Below are 21,606 nucleotides of genomic sequence, written 5' to 3' on the forward strand. Positions count from 1 at the left end.
GTTATAAATTGTAAAACCTTATTAGAAAATTCAGCTAAAAATAAGAAAAAAACATTAACTTTGGTTAATAATACCCTTCACAGGTACAAATACGTATAACATAAAAAGGTATAAAAAGAGATTTGCCATGATTATGATCATTGAGTTTGTATAGCAGTTATATGCTATAGTGGTCCGATCTAACCAAATATTATAGCGGTTTCTTTGAAAATATTCTATGTCCGGATTTCGTAAAGATAAATTGTCAAATAAAAAAAGTTTTCACACAGGAACTTGATTTTAATCGTTTAGTTTGTATGGCGGCTATATGCTATAAAATTCCAATCCAGAAAATTTCTGCAGATCAAGCTAAGATGAAGATAGCTTTGTCAAATCGAAAAGTTTGCAATACAATGTAAGACCATTTATGTAAAACAGTAAATTTCCAAATTTAAAACAATGAGTTTTCCGGTTTATAAAAAATATACATTTTTATTTACCCACCCTAATGTATAATGTATCACAATGTATTTTCATGTAAACTGCGCTTTATCAGGTTTTAAAAGTTTTGGTTAATTTCTTTAAAAACTAAAAAGCTACAATTCTAAAAGTATTAAAGATTATTAACAAATCAACTTTCTACTAAATAAGATAGTAAATAGTGTTTAACCTTTTATCTAAATTTTTTAATATTTTTTTTCGAAATCAACAAAAAAATTAACAATTTAAATTTGATAACCAGTTAGCACATATCCCGTTATTCAGTATTTTTAAACATTTTCAGACAAAAACATATTTCTAAACTTATATACAGGGTGGGAATCGTGTTACAAAAACAAACCATAATAACTTTTTGTTAATCAATGCATTAAATAATTCCTTTTTTATTGTATAGCAAATTTTAAATTATTTTATATAATTGTATTTTTTTTTTAAATCATGGACCGTAAATGACATCCATGCTCAGTCACGCATATGCAACACCTAATTAGAAAATTATTCGTTGCGGCCTGCTTCAGTTCGGTCAGATTTAGGTTTTGTTTTGTACACCTCGTTCTTGACATAGAAAAAATTCTGGTGTAGTCAGGTCAGGTCACCTTGAAGGCCAGCGGAAATTGGAGTTTCTTGACACAGTTTTCTTCAAAGAAGTATGGTCCGGATGGTTGTGGGCATGGCAGTGGTTCGATTACGCTCATCTACGTCCTCACTTTTTGGCCAAAAAATATTTGTACCAAGTTTCATTACGATACCTCAATTTTTATCCAAGTTATAGCTTGCACAGACAGACAAGCGGACAAACGGACAGACAGTTACCCGGATTTCAACTCGTCTCGTCACCCTGACCATTTATAACCCCATATCTATCTCGATTAGGTTTAAGTGATACAAAAAACCGTTAGGTGAACAAAACTATTGTACTCTGAAGCAACATGTTGCAAGAGTATAAAAATCAGAAGCAATTGTATTAGACTGATTAAGGAGTGCTAATCTGGTGACGCGCGGTGTATCTAATGCACATGATTCCGAAAAATTGTTTACCTGTTTTTTTCTTAATATTTATTTACCGGCTATGAACAGTTATAAACATATACTCTTGGTCGTATCATAAACGGCAGCTGGTTTTAATCTTGTGATTTAAAATTCACCGATACTAAAACTTTTGGCTATTAAAGAAAATTAATTCTACTTATTTTCAGCCCAAGCAAAACTAAATAAATGTTTTAAAAATTAATTACTTTCTGCATTATATTACATCTTAAAACATATTTGCTTTACGAAAACTAAATTATAACAAAACATGTAGTTTTATACCAAAACAGATGGTTGTTAATATATTTTAATTGCAATATCGAAAAATTCCTTTCCTTTATAAAAAAAATATGATTTAAATACGGAAACAAATGTACTATTGAATTTAATTACCCTTGGTACCCGGGATTAGAAAATACAACATTCACCTGTTAGGTACATAAGAAGAAGTATTATATGTTAAAACATCTCCTGTATGAGTATTTATTTTTTCACTGACGATATGACTTGCGTAATTATACAGAAACATATACTTGAAAAGGGTATACTAAGTTTGCCTAGAAGTTTATAACACACAGAAGTAAACGTTGGAGACCTTGTAAAATATACATATTAATGGTCAGCATGACGAGTCATAGCCATGTCCGTCCATCTGTCCGTATATACGTGATTTAGTATCTCAGTTTTTTAGATACCGATCTGAAAATTTACACATGTCCTCCTGGAAGTTGTCGGAACCGCCGATATCGGACGACTATAGCATTTAGCTGCCATATAAACTGAACAATCAAAATCATGTGATTGTATGGACAACTTTTTTATTTAAGAAAATACATAAATGTATATATATCCACCAAATACGGCACGAATTGATGTTTGAGGCAACGGTACAATATTTGAAGGAAATGTTTAGATCAGGCTATTATAGCATATACATGGCTGTCATGAAAACCAACCGAGCAAAATCAAGTTCTTATATGAAAAGTTTTTTTATTTGAAAAGATATCTTCACGAAATTTTGCATGGAAAATTTTCTAAGGAAACGCTATAATCTCCGAATTAATTTTTTCGGAAACTGCTTTTATTTGTGAAGGGTATACTAGGTTCGATGTTACCGAAGTTTACGTTTTTTCTTGTTTTTGAGGTGATTTAGCCTCATTTAATAGGAGTCGCGAATACCTGTAAAGATTTCGAGCAATTTTTTTACTTAGGCACACCTTTCTACATACTATATGCTCTAATATGTATGTCTATACCCCATTAAATAGCAAAACAAACCGCGATTTTACTTCTGCGTACAATAAACATGTATTATAGCAGCACAGATAAATGATTATTTAACAACATTATTGCACACATACTTATATATGTACATACATTCATGCATATCAATATATTGTCATACATAGATAATTATTAGATTGTATAAATTTTATATATATATACTGCCTATACATATGTAGTTGTGTACGGATATATACTTAATATGCAAGTCCTGTTTTTTATAACAGCTACAATTGCAATAGCTATTGTTTATAGCAAGCTTGTACTTGGTTTACATAACAGCATGAAATAGTGTGCCTTTGTCTATATTGTAATTTTACAACTTCATCGTTTGACCACAATCCATCCATGCCGACATCCAACCTGCCAGCCAACCATTTATTCATTATATACAACATCGTGTTGAATAACGCGAAAAAGAAATTGCAAGGTATTTGCCGTTACGTCGGTAGCCAACCAGCGTGCAGTGCATATTCAACTAGCAGTGTACCACCAATATTTTTTTTCTATTGGGATGCCTGCCGACCAACCAAACAAGCAAGGAGTTACATACTTACGGCTGCAATGCAAGGCTGAAATAAATGGTTTCAACACCTATACAAAAAAGGTCCGATGACAACGCAACTACTAAGGGTGCGTATCGATTTTAGGTACCGCAGAATGGATGCGAGACTCAGCGCTGAATTCCACTCGTATTAAACTGGTACATGTTTGCTTTTTAATCTGGTAATGTAAGTGAAAAGAGAAGACTTGGGTTCCTCAGATAAAGAATTATTTGCTTCCAGCTCTGTGCTAAATATGGAAAACATCGATAAATACAAAAAGGGATGAACTTTTCTGAACGAATTAATGAACTTCACCATTTGTATAAAGATTTTAGATGTTATCCGCAAAAGTTGTTTGAATATACAAAATATGCGCTTTTTCAACGCGGGTCGGCGCCGATAAACGCTTCAAAATTGTTTTTTGCATTGATCAGTCCATTATGCGCTGGCTGTGCGATTTCGTATGAAAATGTACGCACACAGTTTTGAAGCTTATTTCTCGCATTCGTCAGCTTTGTGCTTGGCTCGGCTTTCAGCGTCCACTCTGCAGACACCCTAACGTCTAGTATTTCATTTTGCTTAGTAGTAAGAATTGTAAGCGTGTATTTGGCAGCCTGCTGGTTTTGGGCTGCTTAGTTGGCAAATTGCCTGGCTTCCTAGTTGACCGCCAACTGTTGAATAACGCTCCAAGTAGCGAACGCGCAGCAAGCAAATGAATGAGCTAAGACACTAGAAACGAACGAACCGACGAATAAGTGAACATGCGTCCAACTTTCTTTTAGCTAAGTATATAGGTATGATACAAAGGTATATAGGCTATATGCGGTATTTTCTTACTGGAACTTTTTTTGCCATTGTCGGATTTGGTGGTCATGCCGCCTGCTGATCTGAACTGGGGCAATAACTGCAATACAATTTGAAAAATTGCAAAACAAAACAAGAAAATACCTTAACTTCGGTTGCACCGAAGCTATAATACAAAAGATTCCTTACAAGAACTTTAATCGGTCGGTATGTATGGCAGCTATATGCTATATGATCCGATCTGAAAAATTTCTTCGGAGATACCCAGCATTTCCACAGGCAATGTACATTGCTCGCCATCTGTCAAATAAATTGTCTTTGAGGTTGGCAATGTTCCTGTGTGGCCATTTGCTACCATAAAAAAATTATTTTAAGTCAGAATTAATTCGAGCTCTTCAATTATGAGGATGTCAAAAATTTATGTGGAGGATGAAAAAATCAGCAATCTACATTTTCTTCAAATAAACTTTTTGGAAAAATAAGATTGCATATTTTAAGACTTAAATAATTGTCGCATAAAGTTTTTTTACCAATTCAATAATTAAATATGAGTAATGATATTTACATATGCTAACAATTGTCATTGAAATATTAACCTTACAGATACATACATATGTATGTATGCATTTAATTACTATTTTCCATGTTTTGTTAAAGTTTATGTTTTGAATATAACTTTGCTAAATTGTAGTTTACGCAATAAAACATAAAACATTGACATTTCATCTTTGCTGGGATCATGCGACCGAAGCTATACATGAACATGTTGCCTCTTTAAAATTTGTGTGCAAATGGCAATATATTTAAACCTCTTATGCTAAACATTAGAAATGTGCAGTTTCCACAAGCAATCTTAAATTGCCTGTCGAGATGCCCCGTTGGGCGATATCCCATGCAAAATTTCGTGAGAATATCTCCTCAAATGTAAAAGTTTTCCATACAAACACTTCATTCAGTTCGTTCAGTTTGTATGGCAACTATATGCTATAGTAATACGACCTAAACAATTTCTTTGAAGATCACACCATTGCCTTAGGCAATATCGTTCAGTTTGTATGGCAGCTATATGCTAGAGTTGCCGTTTCGACAAATGAGCAGCTCTTGGTGAGAAAAGAACGGGTGCAAAATTTCAGATCGATGTCTTAAAAACTGAGGGACTTGTTCGCATATATAGAGACGGACTGAGGGTCATTGCTAAATCGACTCAGCTCGTCACGCTGATCATGTATATATGATATATAATTTATAGGACCTCTGACGTTTAATTTTGTGTGTTACAAACATCGTGGCAAGCTTAATAGACCCTGTTCAGGGTATAAAGATACATTTCAGCTGTACATGTAATTTTGCCTACTCATAGCCATATTTACCTACCTTATAGTTCAGTTCGTTTCTGAACCAATTATGGAAGTGTTAAGAGTTGAAAGATTCGGTTTTTGCTAAACATTTATTCCTTCTTCTACTTTGTCTTTTTCCCCCACACGACACAAGGATTATGTTTTTCTTCAAGGCTGAAATCGGCCCATTCCATACATATGTATTAGGGTGAGTCCAAAAATAACAAATTTTTGTCGGATAGAAAAATTCTTCTCTCGCTTCCAACAACTTGCAAAAATAGATCTCTTCATTTTTGTTTGCAAGTTAAAATAATGTTTTTTCATTGAGTTATAAAATTTAAAAGAAAAAAACAAAATTGCTTTAAAATAGTAAAACTTCAACCGTTAATATTTTTAAACAGTTAGGTTTACAAAAAACCGTAAGAGAGCATTTTATATAGCATTAAATTTTATTCAAAATCTATTGAACGACTTCATACATGGAGAGCCTTTCGCTACGAAGCGAAAAAAACATTCGTTTTTTTACCCCCCTAATATGTATTATCATAAATCAAAACATGTTAATTGATTATTGTCGTCTACAAAGTCATATGTACAGCATACACAGGAGCAACATATGAAGAAATGTTATGCATTTGCCACATTTCTTTCATTCTTTCATTTGTGGAATGATTTTGTACGGCATACAAACAACAATTTTAATCAAATTCAGATGTGTTGCTATCTTGATGTTTTTTATATATGTACGTAAAAATGCATAATTCCATATTTATGTAGGTTCGGTCTATCGCTACAATCTTTCACCATTGAAGCATGAGTAGACGTAGAATTGTTCGAAAATTTACAGTTTTTTTGGAGATTTTTATATCGTTGCATGGCATATATAAATTACGTGCCACTTTAAAGATAGGATAGTCTATATCTAATTTAGCTAAAATCAAAAATAATAATTGTAATTTTGAATAAAATGCCAAATCGAAAACTCATTATTTTTCCCGTTAACAAATATTTGTAATAATCATTTTCAAAATTGAACCTCAAGTACAAACCTTTCAAATCTTATGCAGATAATAAAGTTTGCGTCTTTATTCGTAAATAATATTTTCACTGTATTGAATAGTTAATTATAATAATATTATATGTATACCATACCAACAGCGACGCGTGGCCAGATCTTCTAGTATATGTATGTATATAAGAAAGTTTTGAAAGATGTTGGGAAGATACAAACATTTGATATGATTCTTAAATGCAGAATGCAATTTTAAGAACAATGCTTAAAATTGAAGAACCCTACTGCCTATCTACGTATAATAAAAATGTCAAATCAAGCAATCGAATTTCGTGAAGATACCTCGTCAAATGAAAGAGTTTTCCATATAAGCACTTGATTCCGATCATTCAGTTTGTATGACAGCTATACGATATAGTAATCTGATCTGAACAATTTCTTCGGATATTACATTGTTGACTTAGACAATCATCCATGCCTAATTTCGTGAAGATACCTCGTCAAATAAAAAAATGTTCCATGCAAGCACTTTACTCCGATCGTTCAGTTAATATGGCAGCTATATGCTATAGTGTTCCAATCTAAACAATTTCTTCGGATATTACATTGTTGCCTTAAAAATAACTTATGCCAAATTTCGTGAAGATATTACGTCAAATAAAAAAATTTCCCATAAAAGCACTTGATTTCGATTGTTAAGTTTGTATGGCAGCTATATGCTATAGTGGTCCGATATCGGTCGTTCCGACAAGTGAGCAGCTTCTTTGTGAGGAAAGGACAGGTGCAAAATTTCAGATCGATAGCACAGACATACCGACGGACATGGCTAAATCAACTCAGCTTATCATGTTGATCATTTATGTATCCGGTCTCCGACGTTTCTTTCTTGGTGTAATAAACTTCGTGGCAAACTTAATATACCCTGTTCAGGTTATAAATATCCGCCACATACCAGAGATGAGCGAGTTAATGCATATGTATCATGTGTAAAAAAATTACCGAAATCGTGCAAAAGCTGTAGTTATTGAATAAAAATCTGATTGGTTAGATGAAATTCAAGTACAGATTTAATGAGCATATTGCTTTTAAGCTCTGATTTTTTTTTATTACTGGGCAACTTACAAACTTGCTTATAACCACAAATCAACCCCACTAATGTCAACTGTAGATTTACTTGATGAGACAATATGAAAATTATTTGTAAAACTGTTGTTTGTTTTTTAATTATAATATATATGTAAATGTTTTTTTGGTTTATTCTTCTGTTATCACAACATTTTTCAGTACCACAAATCAATGCGAATATTCTGGAAAGTGTGTATTTTACTTTTGTATTGTATTATTATTAGTAAAACTACGCCCGGTCTCCCTTAAAATACAAAAAAAATACATTAATTGATATATTCGTTACTGACCGATATTATGGGAGCTGTAGGTGTATATGATGTGCCCTACTCTTTAATATTATAGTACAATATATTTATCATATTTATACTCTCGCAACCTGTTGCTACAGAGTATAATAGTTTTGTTCACCCAACGGTTGTTTGTATCACCTAAAACTAATCGAGTTAGATATAGGGTTATATATATATAAATGATCAGGACGAAGAGACGAGTTGAAATCCGGGTGACTGTCTGTCCGTCCGTCCGTCCGTGCAAGCTCTAACTTGAGTAAAAATTGAGATATCTTTATGAAACTTGGTAGACATGTTTCTTGGTACCGTGAGACGGTTGGTATTGCAGATGGGCGTAATCGGACCACTGCCACGGCCACAAAACGCCATTAATCAAAAACAAATAACTTGCCATAACTAAGCTCCGCAATAAGATACAAGACTGTTATTTGGTACACAGGATCACATTAGGGAGGGGCATCTGCAGTTAGAACTTTTTTTTAAAAAGTGGGCGTGGTCCCGCCTCTAATAGGTTTAATGTGCATATCTCCTAAACCGCTAATGCTATAATAACAAAATTCACTGGAAGCAAATGTTTTTAGCACTTCTATTGACGGTGTGAAAATAGTTGAAATCGGGTGGCAACTCCGCCCACTCCCCATATAACGGTACTGTTAAAAACTACTAAAAGCGCGATAAATCAAGCACTAAACACGCCAGAGACATTAAATTTTATCTCTGAGATGGTATAAATTGGCTTTACAGGAACCGCGTTCAAAATTAGTCAGAGGGCGTGGCACAGCCCACTTTTAGGTGAAAATCCATATCTTGAGATCTGCTCAACCGATTTCAACCAAATTCGGTGCATAACGTTCTTTTTATGTTTCTATGTCATAGTGCGAAAATTATAGCGAATAGAGTAACACCATTTTCAATTCCATCTGATTCTTTCACTTTCCACTATGCAAATCAGGTAACAATGATTATATCGGGGTAAAACTTTGCGTGAATAATGCAATTAAAGTATGCCACCTTGCGGCCAAAAATTGTCTAAATCGAACCGAAACTGTTCAAACCCCTAAGTACTAAATATGTGGACCCCAGTGCCTATAGTTGACCTTCTACCGAAAATATCAGTCAATCCACAAAGAAATCTCAAACGAGTATACCATTTGACTTTGCGAGAGTATAAAATGTTCGGTTACATCCGAACTTAGCCCTTCCTTACTTGTTTTATATATTTTTGGGAAAAATTTCAAAACCATTTTCCATATTTCTGTAGAAATATAAGTATAGTTCTGAATCGACGTTTTTGTCTTTCTGAGAATATGTAAGTCGTTGTAATTTGTATACCCTAAAGGCCCTACAAACATAACGATCAAAATCATATTCTTGTATGGGAAACTTTTTTATTTGTCCAAATATCTTCACGTAATTTGGCATAGGTAATTACTTAAAGCAACGCTAAAATCTCTAAATAAATTTTTCAAATCGGACTACTATACTTGTAGCTTATAACTGTCATACAAACTGATCCAGAATAGAAAAATGTTTTATTTGACAATATACTCGTACATATCTTCACGAAATTTAGCACGGATTATTGACCAAGGCAACAATATAATCTATGTAGAATTTTTTTTAGATCAGACTACTAAAGCATATAGCTGCCATACAAACTGACCGATCAATTTCAAATTCTTGTATGGAAACTTTTTTATTTGTAAAAGCTAGTTTCGACCTAGTACAACCGACGTTAACATATTTCTTGTTTTTATTGATATTGTGTCGTGTAAAACTTTTTGGTCACCCCGGACCTAAAATAGTCTGAAATATAAATAAAAAATAAATTCTCAATAAGCGATTGCAAAAAAGGACTATCATCAATTGTTTCTTCTATTATAACTGTTTCCTGCATTCATAAGTTTAAATGTACTTTATTTAAGTTTTAAATAAAATTTGAAATCAACATAAATTTTCGCATAAATTTTGTTCAGGGTGGTGCGAAAATACATATGTATGTACAAGTATAAAGGTTGTCTGATAAGAGGGCTATTGATATGTGCTTAAGTAAATGACAACTTGTTGCTAGACGCTGCTCAATGTTTAGAAATATTTCGATCTAGCCCAAACTCTTTATAAGAGAACCCATTCACAATTAATTGATAAAGCTCGTATCCATTTATATATGTATATGTATGTACATACATATGGCGAAAAATGATGTAAATCGGTAACCGGTCTAAATATTTATTTATATAGGGCTCTTTTTGCTATTACAACTGCTGGTGCCCTTGCTCAGAGCGCTTCCATTTCCATGCGTTGCGACATAAAGAGAAACTTCTTAGCAGTAGACACTGTCCAATGAGAGTGCACTAGACACGTTTGCGTTAAGTAGATACACTTGACTTACAATGTGCTCGTATTCCTATTAGCTTTGTCTTGCACTCGTACTTAATTTAGCACATTGTACATACATACGTAAGTGCCTATAACCGATTATGCATTCGCATACACAAATATTCATACATATGACCGTATAATTTTCTTTGCTTTCTTCTCATTAGTTGATTGCTTAGCATTGCATTTCGCACACATTGTACGATATATGTAAATACGAGAATATAAGTATGTCTGAATTACTGTACTCTGGCCTGCACTCCTGCAGTTGCTATAGGCCGCTGGACGGCCGGCAGGTGTCGGTTTGAATATCAGTAATGTTTTTTTCTGTGTTTAGTAAGGCCCGCTTAATCGCAGAGCATATCACGGCGCGGCTACGTGACGGAGAACGCTTTCGGACACAACTAAAACCGGAGAACCGTTAACGCGTAGTACTTAAGCATTTGTGCAGGCGTTTCGAAATGAGTGTGTATTATCGGTTCTTAGGAGTAAAGTTCTCAGCGCAGCAAGCCAAACAATAAACAAGGCACTAGGAGTGGTAGCAACAAGTTGAGCCTTCAAAGTGTACGTTAAACAACTACAACAATATAAATAACCGAGAAAACAACTCTGCTAATACTGGAACATAACAACTAAGTATGTAGTAAGTTAATATGTCTTTTGCATTTTAATTTCCAGCAAAGAAATTTGGAGTCAATCGAGATAAATTATAAATGGGAAACTAGTTAGGTTGCCGGCTGAGCAGCACATCCCTGAAAGCGTGGAAGTGCTTTGTTTACATTGGCGTATGTGACCTCGAATGAAAGTACAAAATGAAAAACATGCGTGAATATACGTAGAATACGCATGATTTTCGTTATGTGTTTATTTTTGTTACGTATGAATCTGTCAAAAATATGACATGTCTATATAAAAATACTTAACTTATGTGCGTCTACGATTAAGTAAGTATAAACGTTCTTTAAACTTTATACTTCGGTGAAGTTTTTAAATTTTTATTGAGGTAACTAACACACACCTGCCAAAGGTGCTTACAAATACATAATGTGCATGTCTCCACAAACACATACCCACTTGCATACAATTTTAACATTGAGGAGACATATCAATATTGTCTAAGTTTCTTCAAAAATATTAAAGTCCTGTTGGTGCACAGCAAAATCAATTGTTAGGCGGCTGCAACATATTCAATATACATATGTACTTACATACATATATTGACCGCGTTCCAGGATCGCGATATTTATAGCACATTTCGTATGCAATATTGACGGATCGCAAATCATATCACAAAATGATTAACTATTTTCAGATTCGAAACGCGGATAAATATTGAACGTTTAGTACGTTTTGTATATACATATAGTACTAGCTATACGACGGAGCAAAGCCTTGAAAACATTAAAAAGTAATGCATTTATTTTTATTTTTAGCATTTTTAAAGATCTGGTCTTAGCATTTTTGCTCCAATGTTTTTTTTTTCATAATTAAACACGCTTTTCTTCGGAAAAATGTATGTTTTTGTATGTAGTTTTCCTTTGCCGCTATAGTACTTAGATTTTAAATCAACTCGTTGGCGGGAAAGTTTTCCTAACTCTTCAACGTAGAAAATATTGCTGTGTAAGAATTGACTTAATATACTCAAATACAAAGGAATGGTAATGTCTATTAGAGCTTTAGCTTGTACAGAAAATTGAAATAGATGCTTAAAAAACTGGGTCAACTATAATAATTATGACAACTTTGAGCGCGTTCACACCCTTAGCCTCTTGTTGCCTCCCCCCGCAACTCCTAGTTTGTAAGTAAAGGGGCGACGAAGAAAGATTTAAAGACAGCGCGCTATTCGTGCACAGGTAACACGCTTTGTTTTCCTGTTCGTAACAATTCGCTGCTACGTACTTAGTTTGGCATTCCTTTACATTTTGAAACTATTTTCCATAGTTGCAATTTCAATAAGTTGCAAATGAATATTTTCAACATGTTCGATATTTGAATATATGTATGTAATATACCATATGTTTTTGTATGTAATATACAATTATGTATATGCATAATATCATACAAATATTTTGGTGAGTGAGGATAAAAATTAGTTAATAAAATTTTTTTCTGTTTACGGTGTAAAGGAAGCGTACAAGAATATGTTGTGAAAGGGAATGCAATGGGCAACACCAAAGAGAATTTCCCAATTATGAGCAACAAATGTTTCCGTGTATAAACCCAGATTTTTAAGTCAAATACTATAAGACTGAATCATGTTGCTATTGTATGTAAGCTTTAAAGTGTTTTACAGCTGCGTAATGTCTCTCAAATTGCAAGTGTTTTAAGTTATTTTTCTGTATTCCTATTAACCTTATATTGTATACATTTTGTATTAACGTAGTTGTACAATTTTTTTTATTACTTATTGTCTCTGATAGCTTTATTAGCTCAGCCTCGCCTGGAGACTCATATATCTAACGCATGTGTCAAGCCCAGCACAAACATACTTGTCCACACACAACTACATATATTCAATATAAACAGCGGGTACACATTGTAGCAGCTGTTTTCGTGTCTATCTGAGGCGTCGTAAGATGTAAAGAAGGCATAGTTTAACAATAAAACAGTTAATGACTCAAATAATGCTTTGAAACCATTGCTCAAAAGCTGAGAAAGTAGAGATTTCTACTTGCATTTTCCTGTGGCACATATTCTTTTGTTATTCGAATAGTTCTGTTCTTTGTACAATAGATACAGTTGCCGACAAAAGTCTACATACACCCCGTGTATTCGTGGTTTTAAAGAAACAAAAACTTTTTAGGAAAATGTATTTGTATTCCAAAAATTATATCTAGAGTCGAGCAACTGTACTGACCATTGTAAAAAACTTTAAAAATAGTGGTTCTACTGAAGTTAAAGCGCGCAGTGTTCATTCTAACACGCTATGTCGTTAGCTCAAGGCAGTGGACATATTATATATTCAAACTGCTTCAAATTCAAGCCGAATACATCACAAAAGAGTATCCATCCAAAAACAAAATAAATCTAAATGTTAACGGGTTCCACAGTGGAACACCACGCTAGGGGCCTCTTGTTGGGCAAGCTGAACTAAAAATGTTGTCTATAAACATTTGTTCATCAATTACTGTATTAAAACATTGTTGTTGTTGCATTTGTAACAAAACATTGCATACTCTTTCCTATTGGGTGATAAGAAAACAACGCGAAAAGCCGCTAAAAATTATCACCGGTAAATGTAAGTGCATACGAATATGTACATACACTGCGCTTCATCAGGTTAGCACATCTCAGGATTAAATAGTTTGGTTAATTTCTATTAAAACTAAAGAAGCTATAATTCTAAAATTATTAGCTATTATTAACGAATCAAATTTCTACTAAATAATACAACAACTATTGTTTTTCCTGGTTTTTCTATAAAAAAAATTACCGAAAGCAACAGAATAATTAACAATATAAATTAGGTCATCAGGTTAGCACATATCCCTTTTTTAGTATTTTTTAACATTTTCAGCCAAGAATATATTTATCAACTTATGTATTAATTAATTTAATCATTTGTGTATTATTTTAATAATGAGTAGATAGTAATAATGGGCGATTCGTACAATATAATTTAAGGAAATTAAAGACCAAGCACTTTTAATACTTTTAACTAATTTCTATTTGGTGGAATATTGTCGGCCAGACTCAAAAACTTTGTGAATCAATTATCCCCACACCTTTTCCATTAGGGGGAGTAAGGCGACCACTACATTTAATCGACGGTTTGTCCTTCAATCCCAGAATTAAACACCCGTGATGTGCGAATCGGTGCTTTACAGTATCGTGGAAAGTTGAGCAATACAAAAAATTTGGTATCAATACGTATTCAAACCCCGAAGAGAAATGCAAATCAAATTGCATGTGCTGACCTGTTGACGCAAAAATAAAGCACACTTTTCGACTAAAAAGTACAGAAAATGGCAAAAATCATATAACAGGACATTCATATCGCATGTTCTTCTTACCAGTGATTGTTCATACAAAGATGAGAATATCAGAAAACCATAAATAATAAAAAATAAAATGCAGTTACGTTTTTAACAAAAAAATTATAAGCAGTTATATTAGGCTAACGAAGGTGTGCTAACCTGATGACGCACAGTGTATGTATATGTATAAACATAATTGGCACTCACAGCGTTGCTTGTTGCTGGCCGAGATTCTACAAGTACTTGCGATATACTTACGTCATATTGTTATCCTGCCATTGCGGTGTCTGATCGCACTGATCATAATAAGAAAAACTTGCTAGTCAGCAAAACACTCCGTGGTTTGGCAATAATAAAACCAATTATTGCTTCGAGCAAAGTTTGAAACCACGTCGCACCATATGGTAGTCACACACTAAACGCTTTCACTGCGATCGTCAACATATAGGCATATGTATGGAAAAATACTGATCAGATTTGAGCTAGCTAACTTAACATCATACAGCAACCAAATGAATTGCTTAAAAAAAGCACTTGTGAAGTCATAAAATGTTGGAAATAAATATTAATATGGAAAGACTTGTTTAACGTTTTATGAACTAAGTATGAAAAGATCCATTTATATAGACCCAAATGTTGTGAGAATGTTAATGATACATTTTACAGTATTAAGCTTTAACGGAAAATGATCAAATATATAAATATGTCTTCTATTTATTTTACCATTTGCATTTCAAGCTAAATATTGCACTAGGACTACGATTCCATGATCCAGCTGTAGAATACGATTGTGTCAATGGACCCGTGCATTCGTAGTTTGTGGCGTAGTGGTGTCATCCCCATTCCGACCAATATCGAAAAGAAAATTTTTTTCGATATCGATCGCCTCTCGGCAGATGATAGTGAAACTACAAGCGTTTTATTGTCATAAAACACTCCTCATACACGCCATCAGCTTTAGAGTTGACGTAAGATTTGTATGTTCCTTATAACGATACTATGTTTCTTCTACTTCCTTAACGTAAACACGTTACGAAATGTCCAAAAATTTGCCATAAATCACTTTAAAAATATATCTATATTTCAACGGAGCACTTAGTTCATCGGCTATAAATCATAGAACTTTTCTCTTCCTCTTTTAATAGTGTTAAATTGTTTTAAAGTGTGCTTGCGTCGTTATCAGTGCCATTCTAGTACATTGTAATATTTTTCAAGATTATCATGGTTGTTGTGCAATTGTTCACATTATTAGTTTTTTTTACTTTGTTTGTTGTTAAAGATAGCGCGAAAATAAATAGTAACCAATAAGCGGTAAAAAAAAGTCTACTAAAATTTACAGTAAAGTGCAAAACGGTGGGACGCGATTTGTAAAAAATATAAAAAATCGTTATGTAACAAATGTAGATATAAATCGACATTTAGCAGTTGGACATGTATTTGATCGTTCAGTTTGTATTGCATCTATAAGCTCATCATGCTGATCATTTATATAAGTATGTACATATACAAACTTCGTGGCAAACTTAAGATACCCTGTTCAGGGTATAAATATTTTCATAAATATATCACCTCAGAGCGTTTGGAAGTTACACGCTCTTACACATAAGTATGTATATTGGTCCAAATATATCGACCAAAAAGTGCTGACATTTGCTTGCCGGCTCATAAGTAAATAAATATAATATATATACTTTAGGGAGGGCCAAAAACAATTCGTAATTTTTTTTTTCTTAGTTAGCATAAAAATATCATCGGAAACGATGAAAAAGAAATTCTGGTAAAGTTTGAGCCCTTAATATTAATATTAAGAGGTGCCTCATTGATATTTTCGATTTCCCATATAAATAACACAGGAAATTTTGTTTTTTTTCTTTGGATTTTTATTGTACACAAACGAATAATTGTTAAGCGAGAATCAACATATATTCTTATATAAAATTTACCGATCTACACAAAAAATCTGAAACTTTTTTTGGTTGAGTCTACTCCTGAAATGATTTCCTGTTAGACTTTAACTACGAATAACTTGAAATAAGTTAACTCAACCAAAAAAAGTTGCATTTCTTTTTTGTAGATCGGTAAAAATTCCTATAAGAATATGTTTTGATTCTCGCTTAACAATTATTTGTTTGGGTACAATAAAAATCCAAAGAAAAAAAACAAGTTTTCCTGGTGTAGATGTTTAACCCTACCTTTCACTTCCACTGATAGATTGTACCGATTCCTGGGAATTTGGCAACATCACTAGTTCTGAGCGTATGCGAATTACTTTTGGAACGCAAAGGGATATAAGATATTTTCAAGTGTGGTTTTCATTGAACCTTAAAACCTTCCTTACAATTATCTACCATTCAGATACCAACTTATTAAGTTATATTATAAGTCATAGACTCACTTGGCTTCATTACTATATCTTGCTTCGTGTCCGATATAATTATATTAAAATCAATCTAATTAAATGATGTTTTGCTCCAAGACCTGAATTGATGCGGGATTGTCCGCATAGTCTTTAGATTCTACCTGTATCTCCTGTATGGATAGGAAAAATTCTAACAGTGTGATATCACACGATCTTGGTAGTCAATTGACTGGCCCAAAACGTAAAATTATCTACTCACCGAAGTGTTCCCTTTCGATTCATCCATTGATTGATGCGATGTGTGAGAAGTGGCGCTGTCTTGTTAAAATCAAATGTCGTCGAGATCACGAGCTTCAATTTCAGGCATCAAATAGTCGATTATCATGGCGCGATAACGGTTGCCATTGACAGTATAATTTTTGAAGAAATATGGACCGATGACTCCACCGGCTCACAAACCACATCAATCGTTGTTTTTTCTGGATGAAATGAAAGCTCTTGAATCTCTTCTGGTTGCTCTTCGTCCTTAATGCAGCAATTTTGCTTGTTTACACACCCATTAAGCACGAAATGGGCCTCATCGCTGAACAAAATTTGGCTCGAAAACGTCGGATCTTCTTGGAACTTTTCAAGAGCCCATAGAGCAAGGCTTTAATTCTTGCACAAGCTGTATTTGTATTTCAATTTAAGATCTAGACGTAAAATGCGTCAAGTCGTTCGATACGTCAGTCAGAGTTGCTCGCGAACACCGCTGTATCGATTCTTCACGATCTCCGTGTACACTCTCTGCTACAGCCGCTATATTTTCATCACTGCGTGCTAGACGTGGTCTATTCGGTAGAATATTATCCAATAATGAATGCTGGGTCTCAAGATGGGTAATGGTGTTGCAAATAGGACGCTCAGTAGGCCGATTATGTTAGCCATAAGTTGAGCGTAAAAAAGTTGAACAATTTGTAAACGTTGTTCAGGCGTAAGTCTTTCCATGATAAAATACCAAACAATACTGAACAAAAATTACATGATGATGGTTGGTATTTGAGTTCCTTAGATTAGCATCAACCATGCACGACTAGGATGCAGTGGATTTCACCAAAAAGCACTTCGCAAATTTCGTCAACACCCTTACATAGGATGTGGATGTGGATCCAGCCAAAACATCTTCGTTCAATGGTCGTCTCGATGGGAAGTCCTTTGGTCAACTTATACAGATCTAGGATTAAAATGGTGCGAGCCGCTACATTTTTATAATTCTGTAAAGACAGGCAGTGATGAAAGTTTGAAGTTTCCGAGTGAGCGCTGATGTTAAAGACCAGGATTCACAGCCATATAACAACAAGGTTTCGATGTTGGAGTTGAAAATACAGAATTTGTTTTTGGTAATAAGAAATTCAACGCTCATATATTATTCAGTTGAGTGTCAATTTCCCACCTATTGGGGTAATTTTACTACCAACGTAGCAGAATTCCGCTTTTCGATTAATCTTTTCCCTCTCTACTTCATAAAAGTTCAGTTTTTCTCACGTTTATTTTAAGACCAAATTAATTTGCTCGGCGCTAAATTTATTCTAATTCGACTTCAAGTCCGATTTTTTAATAGATAGCAGAGCGATATCATTAACTACGTAAGCTAGTCCTTCGAGAAGTTCGTAAAGATTCCAGAGTACACCACGTTAATGATTTGTTCAGCATATCGTCAAGAGCCATGAGGAACAGCAAAGGCGACACGCTTGACAAAGGGCACATTATTAATGGGGGAAAATTCTCTCCGCTTCAAAATTTAGTGTCCAACTTTGACAATTTTTAGACGCGAGGTGGCATACCTTAAATGCACTATTTGTGTGGTTTTAGTCCAATTTCGCAGATTTTTACAACATAACAAAAAAATACATGGATAATGTTAGGAATTAGATTTCACCTAAAGGTAGGCGGTGCCACGCCCATTTTTAAATTTTTTACACCGTTTCCTATTCAACCCTTAATCACCATTTGGCTGTGCAATTTAATGCGTCTGGGCCATTTATTTAGGCTATTTTTAATAGCTTTTATAGTTTACATTTTATTTATATTATATTTAAAGTTTTTCTAAACGGAATTTTGTGGGCGTGACAAGGGTGCCAAGAAACACTGGTATAAAATTTTACTGAAGTTAGTCACCCGGAATTATATTTATCTCCTCATATGATCCTATATAACGATGTGTCCATTAGGTGTTACAAACAACCCTTACTGTAATACTCTTTTGCGACATGTTGCGAGAGTGTAGAAATACTAATAGCAAAATTAAAGTATTGATCAGACATTATCAGTTATCAACTCCCTCAATATGTACATAAGGGTGGGTAAAATATACGAAATTTTTTTTCGCGTGTTACTCTGAAAAGTAGGTTCTTAGACACCTCTAAGGAAATCTATCCAAGTGTAAAAAATTTAAATCTCGCTTCCAACTACTTGAAAAAGTCTCTATCTCGTTTCGCAGCTTTTGTAGGAAATTGAATGCTCTACAAAATGGTATCTTACGATTTGAGTTGATGATAAAAATAATAGAAAACTGTAAGGCGGAGGACCTATCCGTTACAATAAAGTGCTTATACTTGGAGGAATTTTCGTAGAGGTGTCTAAGAACCTATTTTTCAAAGTACCAGGGAAAAAGTTGTCGTTTTATTTTGACCCACACTACAAACATGCAGATGTAGGCACATTTTTAAAATTGTATTCCATTATATTCATTAAGCATTAATAATTACTATAATGCGATAACTATATTTTTTAACTCATCGCCGTTGCATATTTACACCGTGAACAGGGTATAATAAGTTTACCACTAACATTGTAACACCCAGAAAGATACATTGGAGACCATATAAAATATGTCGATTTAGCCATGTCAGTATGTCTGTCTGTATATTCTCGAACTAGTAGCTCTGTTTTTGAGATATGGATCTGAAATTTGGTACACATCCTTTTCTCCCTAATAAGGTGTTTATCTGTCGGAACCGACGATATCGGCCCACTATACCATGTAGCTGTCATACAAACTGAATGATCAAAATCAAGTTCTTATATGGAAAACTCTTTTATTTGGCGAGATTTCTATACATAATTTTGAATGGATTATTATGCAAAGCAATGGTACAATCTCCGAATAAATTGTTCAGATCCGACGACTATAGCATATAGCTGCCATACAAACTAACCGATTAAAATCAAGATAAAAATAGTTTTTTACCCTTTTATGTTAAAAGAAATGCACCTGTGAAAGGTGTTATAGCTTCGGTGCAGCCGTAGCTAACGTTTCTTCTTGTTTAACGTACATACGAGTATGTGATTTTATTATATTCAATGTAAAATTTTGATTTTCTCGAGCATTTAAGGCGCTGCTGCGTATGTGTACGGTGGTACATAGTATTTGCATTTCAACCTTCACATCACTACACTCCAATACATACACACATAGCGCTATATATGTAGCACATTCATATCTATGCATAAATACATATGAACAAGTTTACCTTAGATATATCCGTGAACAAAGTACAAACTTTGGGAAATTAATGAATGAATTAACTTGAAGATGCGTTTGTGTTTTTTTTTTTGCATATTTTCATGTTCTCGCCCCATAACTAACTCGCCGCCGTACATTCGTGCGCATATGCGCGTGTTGTGGGCTTCAGCTTTTCATGCACAAAAGCGCTATGCAACAGATACAGCAGATACCCCGCGTCGGCCTCGGAGCTCCCGGCAGTATGGGCGCCGAAAGTAAACCACACCAATGTCAACAATGCATGAAGAGTTTCTCTAGCAATCATCAATTGGTACAGCACATCCGCGTCCACACCGGCGAAAAACCGTACAAATGCTCATATTGTGATCGTAGATTTAAGCAGCTTTCTCACGTGCAGCAACACACGCGATTACACACTGGTGAGTAAAATCAAATACTAGTAAACACAGTCCTTTTTTTGCATATTAGATGCATTTTGGAAACAAATCATAATTTTCGAAAGTAGTTGACACATCTTTGGGTAATTAAATTCTTAAACTCTATACGCTGGAGTGCACTCATTTTCGCACAATATATGTGTAGACTCGCTCAATTGAAGCCAACGACACTCGAAACTTAGTAGAGCTGCGTACACGTATATATACATGTACATATTTACATCTAAAATGCAAAACAACGTATCACCAAAAATTCGAAATTCAAATATAACCAAGTTATAACCAAATTGCCTGTATTTCTCGAGAGGAACGTCTTTCTCCGCCTCTTTTACAAAAGTTCATAACTGCTTCGTATTTGACGAGTTCTCTCTCCCTACAGCTTCCTTGACCTTTGCTAACTGAGACAGCTCATAACTCCATTTGAAGTAAACCAGTTCTTACCAACTTGCTGGTATGCTTGGATCGTAGTTTTGTTCATAGACCCAATTTTTGTCGACTCTATTATTTCAACGCACAATTTGGCATCCATATTTACGTTAATCCGATATAACAGACCTGTTTCATAGTAAGATATAGGGGTGCCATACATTCCTGCCGAAATGTTTAGCTGTTATCACCTTTTTTTTTATTGTGGATGCAGTAATACTAACGGACCAAAGCCACAAATTTTATCAACTGTTTCCGTGAAATAGGCTCTTTTTGCCCTTTTTGAGGGATTTGGCTTCATTTGTTTTGCATTCGCAATCATTTCGGTAAAACATCCGGGAATTTTTTCTATGAACTTGTAAGGTTTCTCTTCCCCCACAATTTTTATTGAAATTTCGTTCTTCTTTAGAACTAGTACAGCCCATTTTTGCAAAAGAAATATATTTTCAAATTTAAAGAGCAATGGATTTACTGAAGAACTGTTGAACTATTTGACATTAATTACAATTTTTGCATTTCAGTCAAATTCATTCAAATACTATGACTATTTCGCTTGCATTGCTATTTTAAATCACAGCAAAAAACAACTATATTGCACAAAAAATAACGGGACT

General features: G+C 34.1%; 1 protein-coding gene across 2 annotated transcripts in view; it reads left to right on the forward strand.

Moving 5' to 3' along the window:
• dati (zinc finger protein datilografo) overlaps positions 1-21,606 on the forward strand; it is a 70,994-nt gene that overhangs the window by 22,880 nt on the left and 26,508 nt on the right. For both annotated transcript variants that reach the window (XM_070112620.1, XM_070112618.1), the window contains exon 3: positions 20,299-20,548. In XM_070112620.1, the coding sequence (XP_069968721.1) occupies positions 20,299-20,548 (250 nt within the window). The remainder of the gene's footprint in view (positions 1-20,298; positions 20,549-21,606) is intronic.

Source organism: Bactrocera oleae, chromosome X, assembly GCF_042242935.1.
Source record: "Bactrocera oleae isolate idBacOlea1 chromosome X, idBacOlea1, whole genome shotgun sequence".
Taxonomy (NCBI): Eukaryota; Metazoa; Arthropoda; class Insecta; order Diptera; family Tephritidae; genus Bactrocera; species Bactrocera oleae.